At 36.0% G+C, this 13983-nt stretch overlaps 1 protein-coding gene across 1 annotated transcript in view; it reads right to left on the reverse strand.

The window, feature by feature from the left end:
- Positions 1–5752: 5752 nt before the first annotated feature.
- The window catches only part of TSHR (thyroid stimulating hormone receptor), a 147682-nt gene continuing 139451 nt past the window's right edge, over positions 5753–13983 (reverse strand). The window contains exons 10-11 of the mRNA XM_003756198.2: positions 11339–11527; positions 5753–10371 (exon numbers count right to left, since the gene is read on the reverse strand). Of these exons, the coding sequence (XP_003756246.1) occupies positions 8964–10371; positions 11339–11527 (1597 nt within the window). The 3' untranslated portion in view covers positions 5753–8963. The remainder of the gene's footprint in view (positions 10372–11338; positions 11528–13983) is intronic.

Below are 13983 nucleotides of genomic sequence, written 5' to 3' on the forward strand. Positions count from 1 at the left end.
CAGATTAGAAAAGATCAAATTAAAATAAGCATATGGCTTATACAAGTTTAAAATAATAAAATTTTGATAGAGCACCAGCCCTGAAGTCAGGAGGACCTGAGTTCAAATTTGATTTCAGACATTTAACACTCCTAGCTGTGTGACCCTGGGCAAGTCACTTAACCCCAGTTGCCTCAGCACAAAAAAAAAAAAAATGTTTTCTGAGGGGAAAAAGCAGACCTTGCATATTATTTAAGAACAAAAAAGCATTTTATATGTAAAAAATTGAAAACTATCAAAATAAAAAACACAATGATTTGAAATCTCTGTTATATGCTATATATTTATATATATATATATATATATACACACACATACATACATATACCTTATGATAAGTTGAATTAAGAAAAAAAAATGGATTTAGAGTGATTTGAAATAGAGAAAAAGTTACACCCTGAGTCCTTCAGACAGTTACAAGTTACCATTAGAGAGTTTTCCAGTAGTGAAATTCTTAATACCATATGAAGTCAAAACTATACATAAAAATGTATTTCTAATTCAGATCATTATCAAGTATAATGAGGTCCTGGTCCATTAGGTGGAGTTAGCAGAGAAACCTTAAATATTGATAAGAGTGCTCATTGGGGCAAGCAGAGAAGGGCAGCTCAGCCTTACAGTCCCATCCCTTGTGAGAGTCATGGTTAAATCCACCTTTCTGTATCTCATTAGAAAGCTAATTTATGTTAAAGCCCTGAGGTTAAATTTCCCCTATAATAAATCTGTCTGTAGCCCATGTCATCTTTGCTGAATGCTTCTGCATTAGCCTGCCACAGCATTCTGTCTCGGGGTATTTTTTTCTTCCCCTCTCCCCCTTGCCTGATAGTATCTTATATCTTATATCTATCTATATCTATATCTTATATCTAACTAATTCTTTAGGGGCTAAACTCTTCTATGCATTTAACCTGCCAGTCAATGGAGTTCTCCAACCTCTTTCCCTTTCTACTGGTTAATTGTGAGTTCCACTCGGGAATTTGTCTTTCCCATTGTTAATGATTAAAACCACTTTCCTCTCTATATGCTCTCCCAAATCTATTTCATATTTACCATTCCTGGTGTCTATTGTACCTCCTATTTTGTCTGTAACCTCTTCTCATGAATCGACCTATCTTTTGCCAAATAGGAAGGCCATTATGAATTCTTTGCCTGACTGAACTCTTAACATTTGGTGCCAATTGTTTTTTAAATCTCATCATTTAGATCAATCTCATCATTTGGCATTGAACCGCATACATATGTCAAAATATATACACATATAAAAGTGTGAGTATGTTGATGATACTGGGCCCTGAAATATAGAATCTTAGTAGGTAATTCCCTTTGTAAAAGTTGATATTTTTAAGTTATTGAACTATATTTAATTTAGGTGAATTCAAAGTTAAATTAGAGTAATAAGAATTTCTCCTAGTTTATTAGGAAATTAGCTTTTTTGATGAGAGGCAAAATTAAAATTCCTAACAGCAAAACTACAGTTTTAGAAAATATCAAAACCTTGTAAAAGAAAAAGTCATTTAGGAATTAGGATCTTTCACAGTCAACAAGCACCAAAATAGAAATTGCCTTTGAGAAAAAGTGTTGAGTGAATCATAAAGAAGAGAGGTAATAATTTACCATTGTGATAAGAATAGCAGAGAACCTTTTATGGTAATTGATAAGGATTATCTCTTTGTTCTGGCTTAAATAGTTGTTCTAAAAGATTCATTATTTAGAAAATTTTAAAGGAAGTGGTTTGATTCTTTGGGTAATGAGAAACAAAGAAGCTGTAATTGGGAAGTTTGGGGTGTCACCATGAATTTTTTTTAATATAAGCCAACTTAAAATAATTGAGCCTTGTCCAAAATAAAGCTTAGTTATTGCTACTAGTTATTATATATTAAAATTAATTGGGTTGAGACTCTTGTAATAGTAGTAAATTAGAGAATTTAATCAGTCTTTATATGTATAAAGAGAATAATTATTTATGCTTATATCCTAGGATTGTTGAGAGAAACACATAATTGTGAAGTACTTAACATAGTGCCTGGCTTGTGTAAAGGATAAGTACTATACTATTCAGACCTTAGGGGAATATAACTGAAAAAAATGCCATCCCATTTATAGGTACTTTTTTAATTGACAAAGAATGTTAACAAAACCAAGAAATTATAGACTAAACATTTGAAAGTATTACTAAAAGCAGGCTTTGTTTCTTTCAGGACATAGAAAAGGCATGTGGTAGGCACTATATAAACTACAATGTTTAGAACAAAAATGCCAGGGGTAATAAGATATATGATTTTCTTTGACTTGATAAGGTTGAAAGATATTTAACTAAATTATTAGTGATGGGAACTGTGAAGCCAAGTAGTTCTCTTTTATAAGAAGATACTGGAGGGAACCCATTTGCTAGTCAACCTTGATCAAGTAAGTGAACAAAAGGTACAAAAAGGAAGCTAGTTGATATTTGTATGGAATGATGAGAGAGCCAAACTCTTAAATGAGCCTCAATTTTCTCAATAATATGAAGCCAAACCTCTCTTAATCAGCCCATTTATTTTTTTCATTATCTAAAACTCCAACCTGTAAGACTGTCTTATCATCTTTAAAGACAGTCATGAGAACCAAGTTTTCTCAGACGATATCCTTGTCAGTCCCAAGATCCCACCTTTATCTCCTCCCTGTAAAAGTTCCCTCTTTCCAAAATCATGTTTCAAAATCATTTTTTGGATTTTGTCTGTGATTTTGCAAATAAAGAGAATGCCATTGTGATTTCATCACATGTGTCTTGTGGCTCACTTTTTGAACTAGAAATTGCTCTCCCAACCTTTCTCATCTTGGTGCTGAACCTGGCTGGCCTTCTCCTTGCCAAAAGAGGTTCCCTCCAGTTTTGTTAAGTCTTATTCCTACATGTAACAAGACCCCTCAATGAAAATCCAATTTGTTTTCTGCAGGGTGGGGAAGGGGGAGAGAAGGAAAAGATTCATCAGTCAAAATAACTGGATTGCTATTTGATTGGACTTAATTGGGGATGCCTTGACTAAGTCACTTTGCCATTTTTGATGTGAACCCCAATTATCTAGAATACTACATTTGTGGGAGTCAAGCTATGAGGATGGGACAAGGATCTTCTATCTCTTAGGACTCACCTCTGGGGTGCCTTCTCAAAAACCGAAAAAAAACTGAAGGCATTTTAAAGAGGCAACGGTTTATCTTTTTAAAATAATGCCTGGCCATCTTATTCCCTGGAGGATAGAGGAAGATGGTCAACTAACGGCAGTCTAAATTATAATACTATATTGCAATTGGATTTGTTCTGCAGTGAGGAAAGGAAGTGCTCTGAAATGCCTTATATCCAAGCATTTATGGTACTCTCCCAGGATCTTGACCTGAGAAGAAAATCTGCAAAATGCTCCTGGCCAATCCTTTTTTTAAATCCCTGTCAAGTAAATAAATAAAATAGTCTGGGAACAGGTACTGGATATTCTTGATGATTAGATCTTATTTTCCATCCAGAACCCGCTCCCTTCCTGGATTTTTCTCTAGGACCCTGGATTTTTCATCATCCACCTCCAGAGACCTAGAACCCCACTCCATTCCTACCTCCCCACTTCCTCCACCCAAATCTAATACCTGATCTTGTTCTCAGCCCTTCCAGTACTCATCATGGAACCCCATTTTTTAGCTCCACCTTTACCCACTCCTCTCCTATCCATCAGGGAAGTCCCTGATCCTATGGAAGAATGATGTGTGGGTATATTCCTTTCTTTATGATTGAAATGAAAGAAAAGCTTTGTGATTATTTAGAAATCCCCTCAGCTTTATGGAAGGCTTCTGCTTGGTATCCCTCCAGTTTGATGTTATTTAGATATTACCCTGATCTTTTAGCATTATATTGTGTCACAGTTCCCTTTTATTTTCCTGCCTCAGTTTCCCTAATTGTCCTGCCTCAGTTTCCTTAAATGGTCCTGCCTCAGTTTCCCTGAATTGTTCTGCCTCAGTTTCCCTAAAAATCTGTCTCAGTTTCCCTGAATTGTTCTCCCTTAATCCCCTTGCTTGCAAGTCCCCTCTTGATCATTAGGACCAATATAACTTAGGGCTAGTTACTCTAAGGTTATAAATTATAGATGTGTAAATTCAAGATAAAGGGGAGTTGAGACTTCCTGGCTCCTAACTCCTAAGTCATCAGAATGTCCTGTGCCTTCCCCCACCCTGTCAGAACCGGATTGATAGTCCATTCCCACTCTCAGTGCGCAGACTTCGCCCCTGCCTCGGTCTACCCTGGTAGCTTAGAAACACATGTGTGTATATATATATTTCATGGGAACCTCACATTGGCTGCTGGATTCTTGTAATGCCAGAGAAACTGAGGCAAGATAGAGATTAGAGAGTTTTTAATATTTTATTTGAGAGAGATAGATTGTGCTGGGACCAAATGGATCCATGGTTTGGTCCCAGGGCTGAATGAGATTATCCTCTTCAAGAATCCAGCAGCCAATTCCTTTGGAATTATCACAGATCATTGTATTGCTAAGAATTGCTAAGTCATTTATAGCCATTCATTTCACAGTGTTGCTTTTATTATATACAATGTTCTGGCTCTGTTCACTTCATTCAGCTTCAGTTCAAGTTTTTCTGGTTTTTTTTTTTTTTATTTAATAGCCTTTTATTTACAGGATATATACATGGGTAACTTTACAGCATTAAAAATTGCCAAACCTCTTGTTCCAATTTTTCACCTCTTACCCCCCCCACCCCCTCCCCTAAATGGCAGGATGACCAGTAGATGTTAAATATATTAAAATATAACTTAGATACACAATAAGTATACATGACCAAAACATTATTTTGCTGTACAAAAAGAATCAGGCTCTGAATTATTGTACAATTAGCTTGTGAAGGAAATCAAAAATGCAGGTGTGCATAAATATAGGGATTGGGAATTTAATGTAATGGTTTTTAGTCATCTCCCAGAGTTCTTTTTCTGGGCATAGCTGGTTCAGTTCATTACTGCTCCATTGGAAATGATTTGGTTGATCTCGTTGCTGAGGATGGCCTGATCAGTTCAAGTTTTTCTGAAAAAACTGTCTGCTGTTCATTTCTTACAGATTTCTTACAGAACAATAATATTACATTATATTTATATACCACAACTTGTTTAGACATTCCCCAATTGATGGGCATTCCCTCAATTTCCAATTCTTTGTCACCACAAAGTGGTTGTTATAAATATTTTTGTAGGTCTTTTTTATTTTTAAAAATCTCTTTGTGATAAATCCCTGACAGTGGTATTGCTGGATCAAAGAGTATGCCTTTTGGGAATAGTTTCAAATTGCTCTCCAGAATGGTTAGATCAATTCATAACTCCATCACCAATATTTCAGTGTCCTAACTTTCCCATATCTTCTCTAAAACATTTATCATTTTACTTTTATGTCATATTAGCCAATCTAATAGGTAAAAGGTGGTGGCTTAGAGTTACTTTAATTTGCATTTCTATAATTAGTAGTGGTTCAGAGCACTTTTTTTTTTTACATATGACTATAAGATAGCTTTGATTTCTTTATCTGAAGACTATCTGTTCCTATCCTTTGACTGTTTATCAATTGGTGAATGACTTGTATCCATATAAATTTGACAGTTCTCTATATTTTTGAGAAATGAGGCCTTTAGCAGAAATAATTGCTGTCAAAATTGTTTCCTAGCTTTGTTATTGGTTGCATTGATTTTGTTTATGCAAACCCTTTTTAATTTAACATAATTAGGAGAATAATATGAGAGTAGTGCTCTATTTTCTTATATATTTTTCTCTTCTCTATAGATCTGACAGCTAAACTATTCCTTGTTTGATTTGCTCATGATGTCATCCTTTATGTCTAAATTATGTACCCATTTTGATCTTGGTCAATGATGTTGGTCTATACCTAATAAGTACCTTACAATATAGTTACAATGACTTACTTACTATTCTTTGCACACACACTTCTTCTCTAAGTCTTTTTGCCTTTCTATGGGCCTGGAATACCCTCTCTCCCCTCACCTTTGCCTCCTGGCTAGCTTTAACACCCAACTCAAATTCCTTCTACAGGAAGCCTTTCCTGCCCCTGCAATCCTACTCCCATCATAATGCCTTACCTTCTGAGATTGCTTTGGATCTACTCTGTATATACCATATATGTTTATTTCCATTATTAGAATGTGTTCTTTGAAGGCAGATAGAGTGCCAGCAGGGTCAGTCTTTGTATAACCCGGATGTTAAAGTGAATGGCCCATAATAAATGCTTAATACTTATTGATTCACCACTAGAGAGAATGAATCCATCTGAGTGATTATGAGAATCATTAATAAAAACAGTTTCTTTTTATAACTATTTATTCATTAGGCTTCTGTTTACAGTTCCATTGTCAAAATTAATAACTTCTTGATATAAGCTCCCAGACCTTCAGGAAAACAATATGGAATTTACTTGCTATCAGTGTTTTCACAAAATGACATAAGTTAAGCATAGGGTCTCTAGCTAGCAAAGGATTATCATTTATAATAGAAACCAACAAAAGACCCTTGTTGGGAAAGGTATTAATTCTTCTTCCTAGTTGAACATTCATCCTGGGATTGTTAGTTATAAAACATACATTAGACACAAAAAGAATGCTGGAGTTAGAGAGAGGAAGATTGTACAACTCAAGGCAATACTTTTCAGAAGAAGGAAGTTTAAAGCATGAGAACTATGTAGCACATTCATTTCTATCAAAGATTGAGCTGTAGTCAATTTTCTAGGTCTGTGCTTTAAAAGCATATATTCAAGATATTATTTCATTAAGACAAAACATTGTAAAATGTTACAAAGTATATACAACAAAATAATAAATTCAATAAATTTTATATACTTGCTTGCCAACTTGGGAGTAACTAATGATAGAGTACTTAGCATTTTTCTATTAAAATGTGTGCAAATTTTCAAATAACCTGGTACTATGAAAGCTGTAATCAGATTTGATAGTTGCAAGTAGGTTCATTTGGCACCCTAATTTGACACAATATAAGAGTTAATGAGCATAAAGAAAAAAATGACTTCTGTGTTTGGGGTCTTTTTTCAGCAGAGAATATATATAGCAAACAAATGATAGTATTTGTTGATAAAGATCCCCAAAATATGGGCAATTGTAGAATCTTGGCAAAAAGAAGAGCACATCTATATAAAGTCTCTCTCTTTATATATATAAAGGATTTTCAGGTGCCAAGGAAAAGCCAACACTATGTGCGGATTTTTTAATGTCATGAGTTTAAGTAGCATTGTTTACTCACCTTTGGAAGCTTCTTAATTTGGTCCAAATTTTGCTTAGCAAATATATTAATTCTTGAGGATATTATCTATTTGGACAGAGGGTAGAGGTAGGGTGAGCAGGCTTTGAGTGCTCTTGGGTGGGGAATTATTCTGATCCACCACTATCCTTTACAATGTACATTACTTAATTGTATCAATAATTTTATCAAAAAGTTTTGTAGGATTCCTTTTTTGTCTTAACAACCATAGAACATAGAGTAGATGCCAACTTAACAGTTCAGATTCAGCCCAATTCATCATTAGAATCTAACTTATTTGATTTAGTAATCTTAAGAACCCCATGGCTAGGTGGAATAGGAGGAAACCTGCCCTCATCTGCCCAGGAGCCTCTGAGAAATAGAGAGTAGGTCTAAAGAAAATATGGCAGTCTTTCTTTTTCCTCTCCATTTCCTTCATGTATGTTTCTCATGGAAATAAATGTATGTGGGAGTCTTATCATAATGGACTTTAGGATTCATCCAGGCTAAAACACCTCATTTTAAAAATGAAGAAACTGTGGGCCAGACATTATTAAGGGACTTGTCCAAGGTCACATAGCCTAAGAATGATAGAGTCAGGCTTAGAACTCAGGACTTTTGACTCCCAAAGTAGCCTATTTCAGAAAGAAAATACTTTCTATTCCCTTATATTGAAGGAAAGGAGAAGCAATAAGCAAGCCGCCAGGGTTAAGGAGAGATGATGTTGATCAAATCAAGTAAACTTTATTTTGTAGAAAGTTGAAAAGGTTTTTCATAGTAACATGTAAGGAAAACTATATCATACTTAATGGGCCAAATTTAGGCTTTTATAAGTACTATAACAGACAGCTGTTGTTAACCAGATATGGTTTCTACAATTCCATTCCTTTGTATCTGGGTATTTACTCATTAGGAAGTTAGGCTTTTACTCATAGAAACAAGCTTATATATTCTTCTGGGCAACCCAAAATGATTGAATCCCTTGTGGAGATGAATACTGTGAGTGGTTTCGAAGAGTAGCTAGGATCAGAAAAAAGCATCTTGAAAAAGGATCTCCTTTACAACCCGTCTCAACTGTTATTTATTGCTTACCATAGCTACTCTCTTCATATTCTTATTTTTTGACTTTAGGTTCAAAGTAGCTTTAGTTTTTTGTGACAGTATGAAGAAACTAAGCACTACGAAGCTAAAAAGAAGCATATAATAAACTGTTTGAACTCGACCAATTCATTGGAAAATGTCCAAATACAGATTCCACATTACTACAGGAGCCATCAGAAGTTAGAGCATCTCCACTGTCAACAACTCTACTGACTTTTAAAGAATTTTGTCTTTAGTCTTGTTTTAAGAACAAATTGGGAAAACTCCCAGAGAAGATCCACCATTTTGCTATCGCTTACGTTTGAGATGAAATCTTAGTCATGGTAATACTTCTTTGTTTTCTTAAGGATGATATGTTTTTGGGAGAAAATAGGTTAAAGTCTTTCATGTGCAAAATATATTTATTTATTCATTGTAAGAAATGCAGGAACCAGAAGGAAGAGGAAGAATTGTAGCACAGAATTAAAAACCTTCAATTAAGAAATCAGGATTTTGTCAGTCAGATTACCATTTTGAGATGTTTTAGAGTATGAGGAAGAGCTTATAAAACTGTCAGTTTACAATCTATGTTGAGTTGGTTCTGCTTGCCTTTGGCCAGATGAAAGTTTTCAAGTAATTCATAATCATCCTGCACATTGGCAAGGGTTTTCCCTGCTTCTCGACAACCTTTCTGGCAATTAATACCAATGCTATTTTTTGGAGAGATTGTCTGTCCTCGGTAGACTTGAGCCTGGTGCTTACAGATACCAAACTTACTCAGTAGAATGAAAATATCTCTCCGGAAAGCCTTGGTGAAGATTGCATAAAGGAATGGATTGGCACATGAATTAAGAGGGTAGAAAAGGACTAGCAAGATTTTTGAGTTGCTAATAGTGATGAGGGGCTTATTCATAACAGCTGACAAAGCATAGAAGGAAATTGGGGCCATGCACATGAAATCAGTGAAGATCAGGACTGCCATCCTCTTGGCAATTTTGGTATCTTTGTCACCTGGACTATACTGGGGATTTCGGACAGTGATGTAGATTTTTACATAGCAGATGCAGATGATGATAAAAGCAATAATGTTCAGCAGCAGGACTACAATGATGTAGGTAAGAGCAAGGGGAGTCTCTGTATCCATGGGGAGGCAGATACTAACTTTGACATAACTGCTTACCCCCACCAATGGAAGCAGGGCTAGGAGAAAGCAGCAAACCCAACCACCTAACATGATCATAAATGCATGCCGTAGGCGGATCTTCCTGTCCAGGCGCATGGCAAAAGTGATAGCATACCAGCGCTCTAGTGTGATGATTGTCAGTGTGTACACAGATAGTTCACTAGCAAAAACAGTGAAAAATCCAGCTGTGTTGCATCCAGAGCCAGTCTGCCAATCAATGGCATAGTTGTAGTACTCAGAGCGGGTATAGAGGTCAACAGAAGCAATAAGGAGCAAGTAAATCCCCATACAGAAGTCAGCAAAGGCTAAGTTGCACATGAGAAAGCGTGGGACAGTAAGTTTGTAATGGCTGGTGAGAATAATAAACAGGACAAAGAAATTGCCAAGGAGAGCCAGGAGGTTGACAAACCATACTATGATTCTAAGAAACTTATATCCCATTATATCTTCACAGGGGTTGAATTCATCTGGCTCTGGGGAGCATGACACATCCTCATTGCCTCCACACACAGTATAGTCATAATGGCTATCGAATGCCTGTATAATCAACTCTTGAGGGTTTTTAAGTTCTTGGCCAAATCCAATATTCTCATCCTCCTGTTCTTCAAAGAAGACATAATAATGGGAATTGCTGTGGAAGTCTGTAGAGTCTCCCTCATACACTTCATTTGTGTGGTTCTGTTCCTCTGAATAGTCTTGGTAGAAGGGACCATTCAAGGCATTGACAGATTTCTTCTGACGCAAGCTCTGAATACTGCTCTGGTTGCACATTAGTGACTCAAGGATTCTGAAAGGCAACAGAGATCGGTGACTTGATTCTTTCTGGTGATCGTCCTAGAAGGAAGCTAATTCTGACTTACTTCCAGTCATTTTAACAAGTACAGTTTTCATCTTATCTCATTTCTTAATCTGATTTCAACTGATTTTCCCGATATAGAGTAACATATCTGGAAGTTTGGCTATTCCTATCTATCTTGAAGTTGAGGAAAAGCCAACATGGTTTACTTTAGGGTTTATCTCTCCCAATGCCACATGCCGCCTAAACATTTTTCCTGCTCTCTCCTGTTTTCTGTTACAGCTAGTTGTCTTCCTTGTGCTACTTTTTGCTTTCCTGTTTGATCCTGCTGTCATAGTTGGACCCAAATTTATCACCAACAGGATAGATCTGTGCAGGAAGCAGATGAATAGATAGTAGGGAAGATAATCAAATGCAGAGGTGGTCAGGAATCATGGTAAGAAAGGAAGAATGGGAGTGTAAGGGATATAGGATCGGAGGGGAAGAGGATAATTAAGCTGGTATGGAAGGGGAGAGACCCATACCTTTGAAGTATGATACATGACCTGAAATTGTGATAGTTACTTAGCCTGCTTTGAGTAATTAATCCACATTGGACATTCTTCATTCTTGTTGCTTATCTTAAATATAATACCACTAAAGGATAGGGATCTTGTCCATCTGACTTGCTTTGTAGAGTATTATGTACAAATGTCTATTAATTCAAGTGATGTCAACAAAAACAAATGGCATTCCATTATGTCATGATAATTGGGATAGTCACAAAGTTTTGGGCCTTTGATTTCTGAATTGAAGATGAGCAGATAGTCCAAAATCATTACTTCTGATACTATGCTCTCTCTCTTCTACCCACAAAGCACAATTTTGGGCATCAGGATCATAACTTTAGAACTAAAAGGGACCTTAGAGTTGATCTAGTCTTCAGATAAGGAACCTGGGGGCCATGCCATACACTTACCCTTTGTTTTTCTTTCTGTTCTTGAAGGCACAGCAGTGACTTGGGTAGGAAAGGTCAGCCCGTGTCAGTTGAAGGAAACTCAAAGAAAAGGGAAGCTTCTTAAGAGTCCAAGTATTTCTTGTTATAAGTTCTTTCAGATGCTCCAGACCCTTAGATGGTAGGGCAGTAACACTAGTGTAAGAAACGTCCCTGTGAGTTTAAAAGCGGATCAATAAGGAGCTTTAGTTAGCAGGGAGACTTTTTTTTTTTGGGGGGGGGGTAGGTGTAAGTAAATGTGTTTAAATTTTTTTAATTAAGCATTTAACAGCCAATAAAAATCGAATATTTCCCTGTACAAAGTAGAATAGAAAAAAAAAAGAATTAAACTATGCATCTTTATTACTGGCAGCTTGCAAGTTATATATATTCACAGAATAGTAGATCTTTTGAGGTTAAATGTCAGGGTTTTCAAAATCTAACATTCAAAGTAGCCTTCAAAGATTATGGGAGTCCAGGCTCGGCCAGAGATTTCCCTTCTGCTGTCCTAATTCTTAGACTTCATCCACTGGTCAAAGCTTTGAAAAGCCCATGTTGGCTCCACTCTCATATTTCTGATTTAGATTCCAAAGATTAAAATTCTCTGCCAGAAATGTCCATTTCTCCTGTCTCTCAACTGTTGCTAAACTAAATTCTACAAGTTGGATCTTTTGGCCACTTTAGTTTTTGAGGGACTAGTCACCTCTTCACTCTAGGTCTGCAGGCCAGTGCCCACCCTATTCTCTACTTAACCTCTACCACACTTGAGTTATTTCACTTGTGCCTGACTCTATGACTCCATTTGGGGTTTTTGGCAAAGACACTAGAGTGATTTACCAATTAATTCCTTCTCCAGTTCATTTTATATATGAGGAACTGAGATAAACAGGATTAAGGGATTTGTTCAGGATCACATAGTAAATATCTGAGGCTAGTTGAATTCAGATCCTCCTGACTTCAGGACTGACACTGTATCCACTGAGTCATCTGGCTGCCATTTGAGCCTCTTTACTCTGAGGCTATTGTTTCCAGGCTAAATTGTTCTTTTGTTCAGAAGACCTGTGTTTCAGATAGTCTTGCCTCTATCTCCTTATCATTGACTGATCTAAGCTAATAGATAAAACCTCCCCAATAATTGGATAAGGCCATTTTATCATAGCTATGTCTTATGCTCTAGCCTTTTTTTTTCCCACCCATTTATTGAAGCCAATAGCCCCAATACCTCATTATTTCCCTGAAAAATCTTGCTGTCCATGGCCTATTTGCTCAAAATATTACTCTTCATTAAAGAATCTGATCAAACGGTCCTAACATTAATATATTGTTCCTTTTTGGCTACATATTTGTATTTTAGCAAAAAGTCTTAGGTTCAGATCTTGACTCTGAAACTTAACTAGATATGTAGCCATTGACAAATAACTTAACCTCTCTGAGATTGTTGTTTTATAAAACAAGAACAATGATACCTCTATTATATACCTCACAGAGTTGAGGTGAGATTTAAATGAGAAAAGTGCTTTGAAAACTGTACAATGCTTTATAAATGCTTTTATAAGTGGTAGTTATGTTATGCAGCATTTTTAATTTCCTCTACTTCAGTTTCTTCCCCTTTAAAATGAGAGTTTGAACTAGATCACTTTGGAGGTTCTTTGCAGCTCTAAATCTATGATCCCATGATCCTTTGAATTCAGATGATGTGTATTTGAGACACTGTGACAGTCTGGCACAGAAGTAATTTTAAACAAATCATTTTTTGCTTCCCCTGGTGATTATTTATTCTATAAACACATGGCTTTATTACGAAAGATTTCACCGAAGCAGGATAAGGGCAGCTGTGTTGGCATCCTCTTTTTACACAATCAATAATTATTAAGTGCCTACTTTGTGCACAGAATTGTCCTAAATGCTTAGGGAGTCAAAGACAAAAATGAAACAATCTCTGCCCTCTATGAGTATATATTCTATTGGATAAAGTGATAGAAACACTGATGATAAAAAAAAGGAAGAGAATAAGTAATCTGCTCATACAGTAAGCCAGTAGTCAAGAAAACTATAACGAGAATTGAAATTAGGTTACTCTGGTTCGATATTCTAAGGCAGCTTTTCTTTAAAACTTCCCATCAAACAAACAAACTCTTTTAACTTGGACAGATTCTTGTGAATTGGCTCATTGAACCTCAATATAAATCAGATTTGTATAAACTGAGATTAATCATATAGTCTAGCTCTTGGATTTCTGCAACTTTTCTATGTTATACAGTATTTGTGACTTCCTTCTCTTGGGAAGAAAAGGGTTTCCTTTACTTCTAAGGGCCATAGATAGCACTTGTAGAGTGGATATTTGAATGTATGTGATCAGTGGTTAATAAAGAATCCACATAATTAACAATATACCAAATACATTTAAATGGACTTTTATAGTATTCTCCTATTTCTCCTATGGCTCTAGAATATCACAATAGATCATTTAAATTTTCTCCATTTAATGGAGATCCTCAAGTAAAATCCTTGGGGGAAATGATGGAAAACAAAAGTATAAGGAATTCTTAATTGAATATACAAGAAATTGCTAATGCCCTTGAAAAGAGCACTGGATTTGGAAACAAAGGAGTTGGGTTTGAATGCCCCTT

Source organism: Sarcophilus harrisii, chromosome 2 (assembly GCF_902635505.1).
Source record: "Sarcophilus harrisii chromosome 2, mSarHar1.11, whole genome shotgun sequence".
Lineage (NCBI taxonomy): Eukaryota > Metazoa > Chordata > Mammalia > Dasyuromorphia > Dasyuridae > Sarcophilus > Sarcophilus harrisii.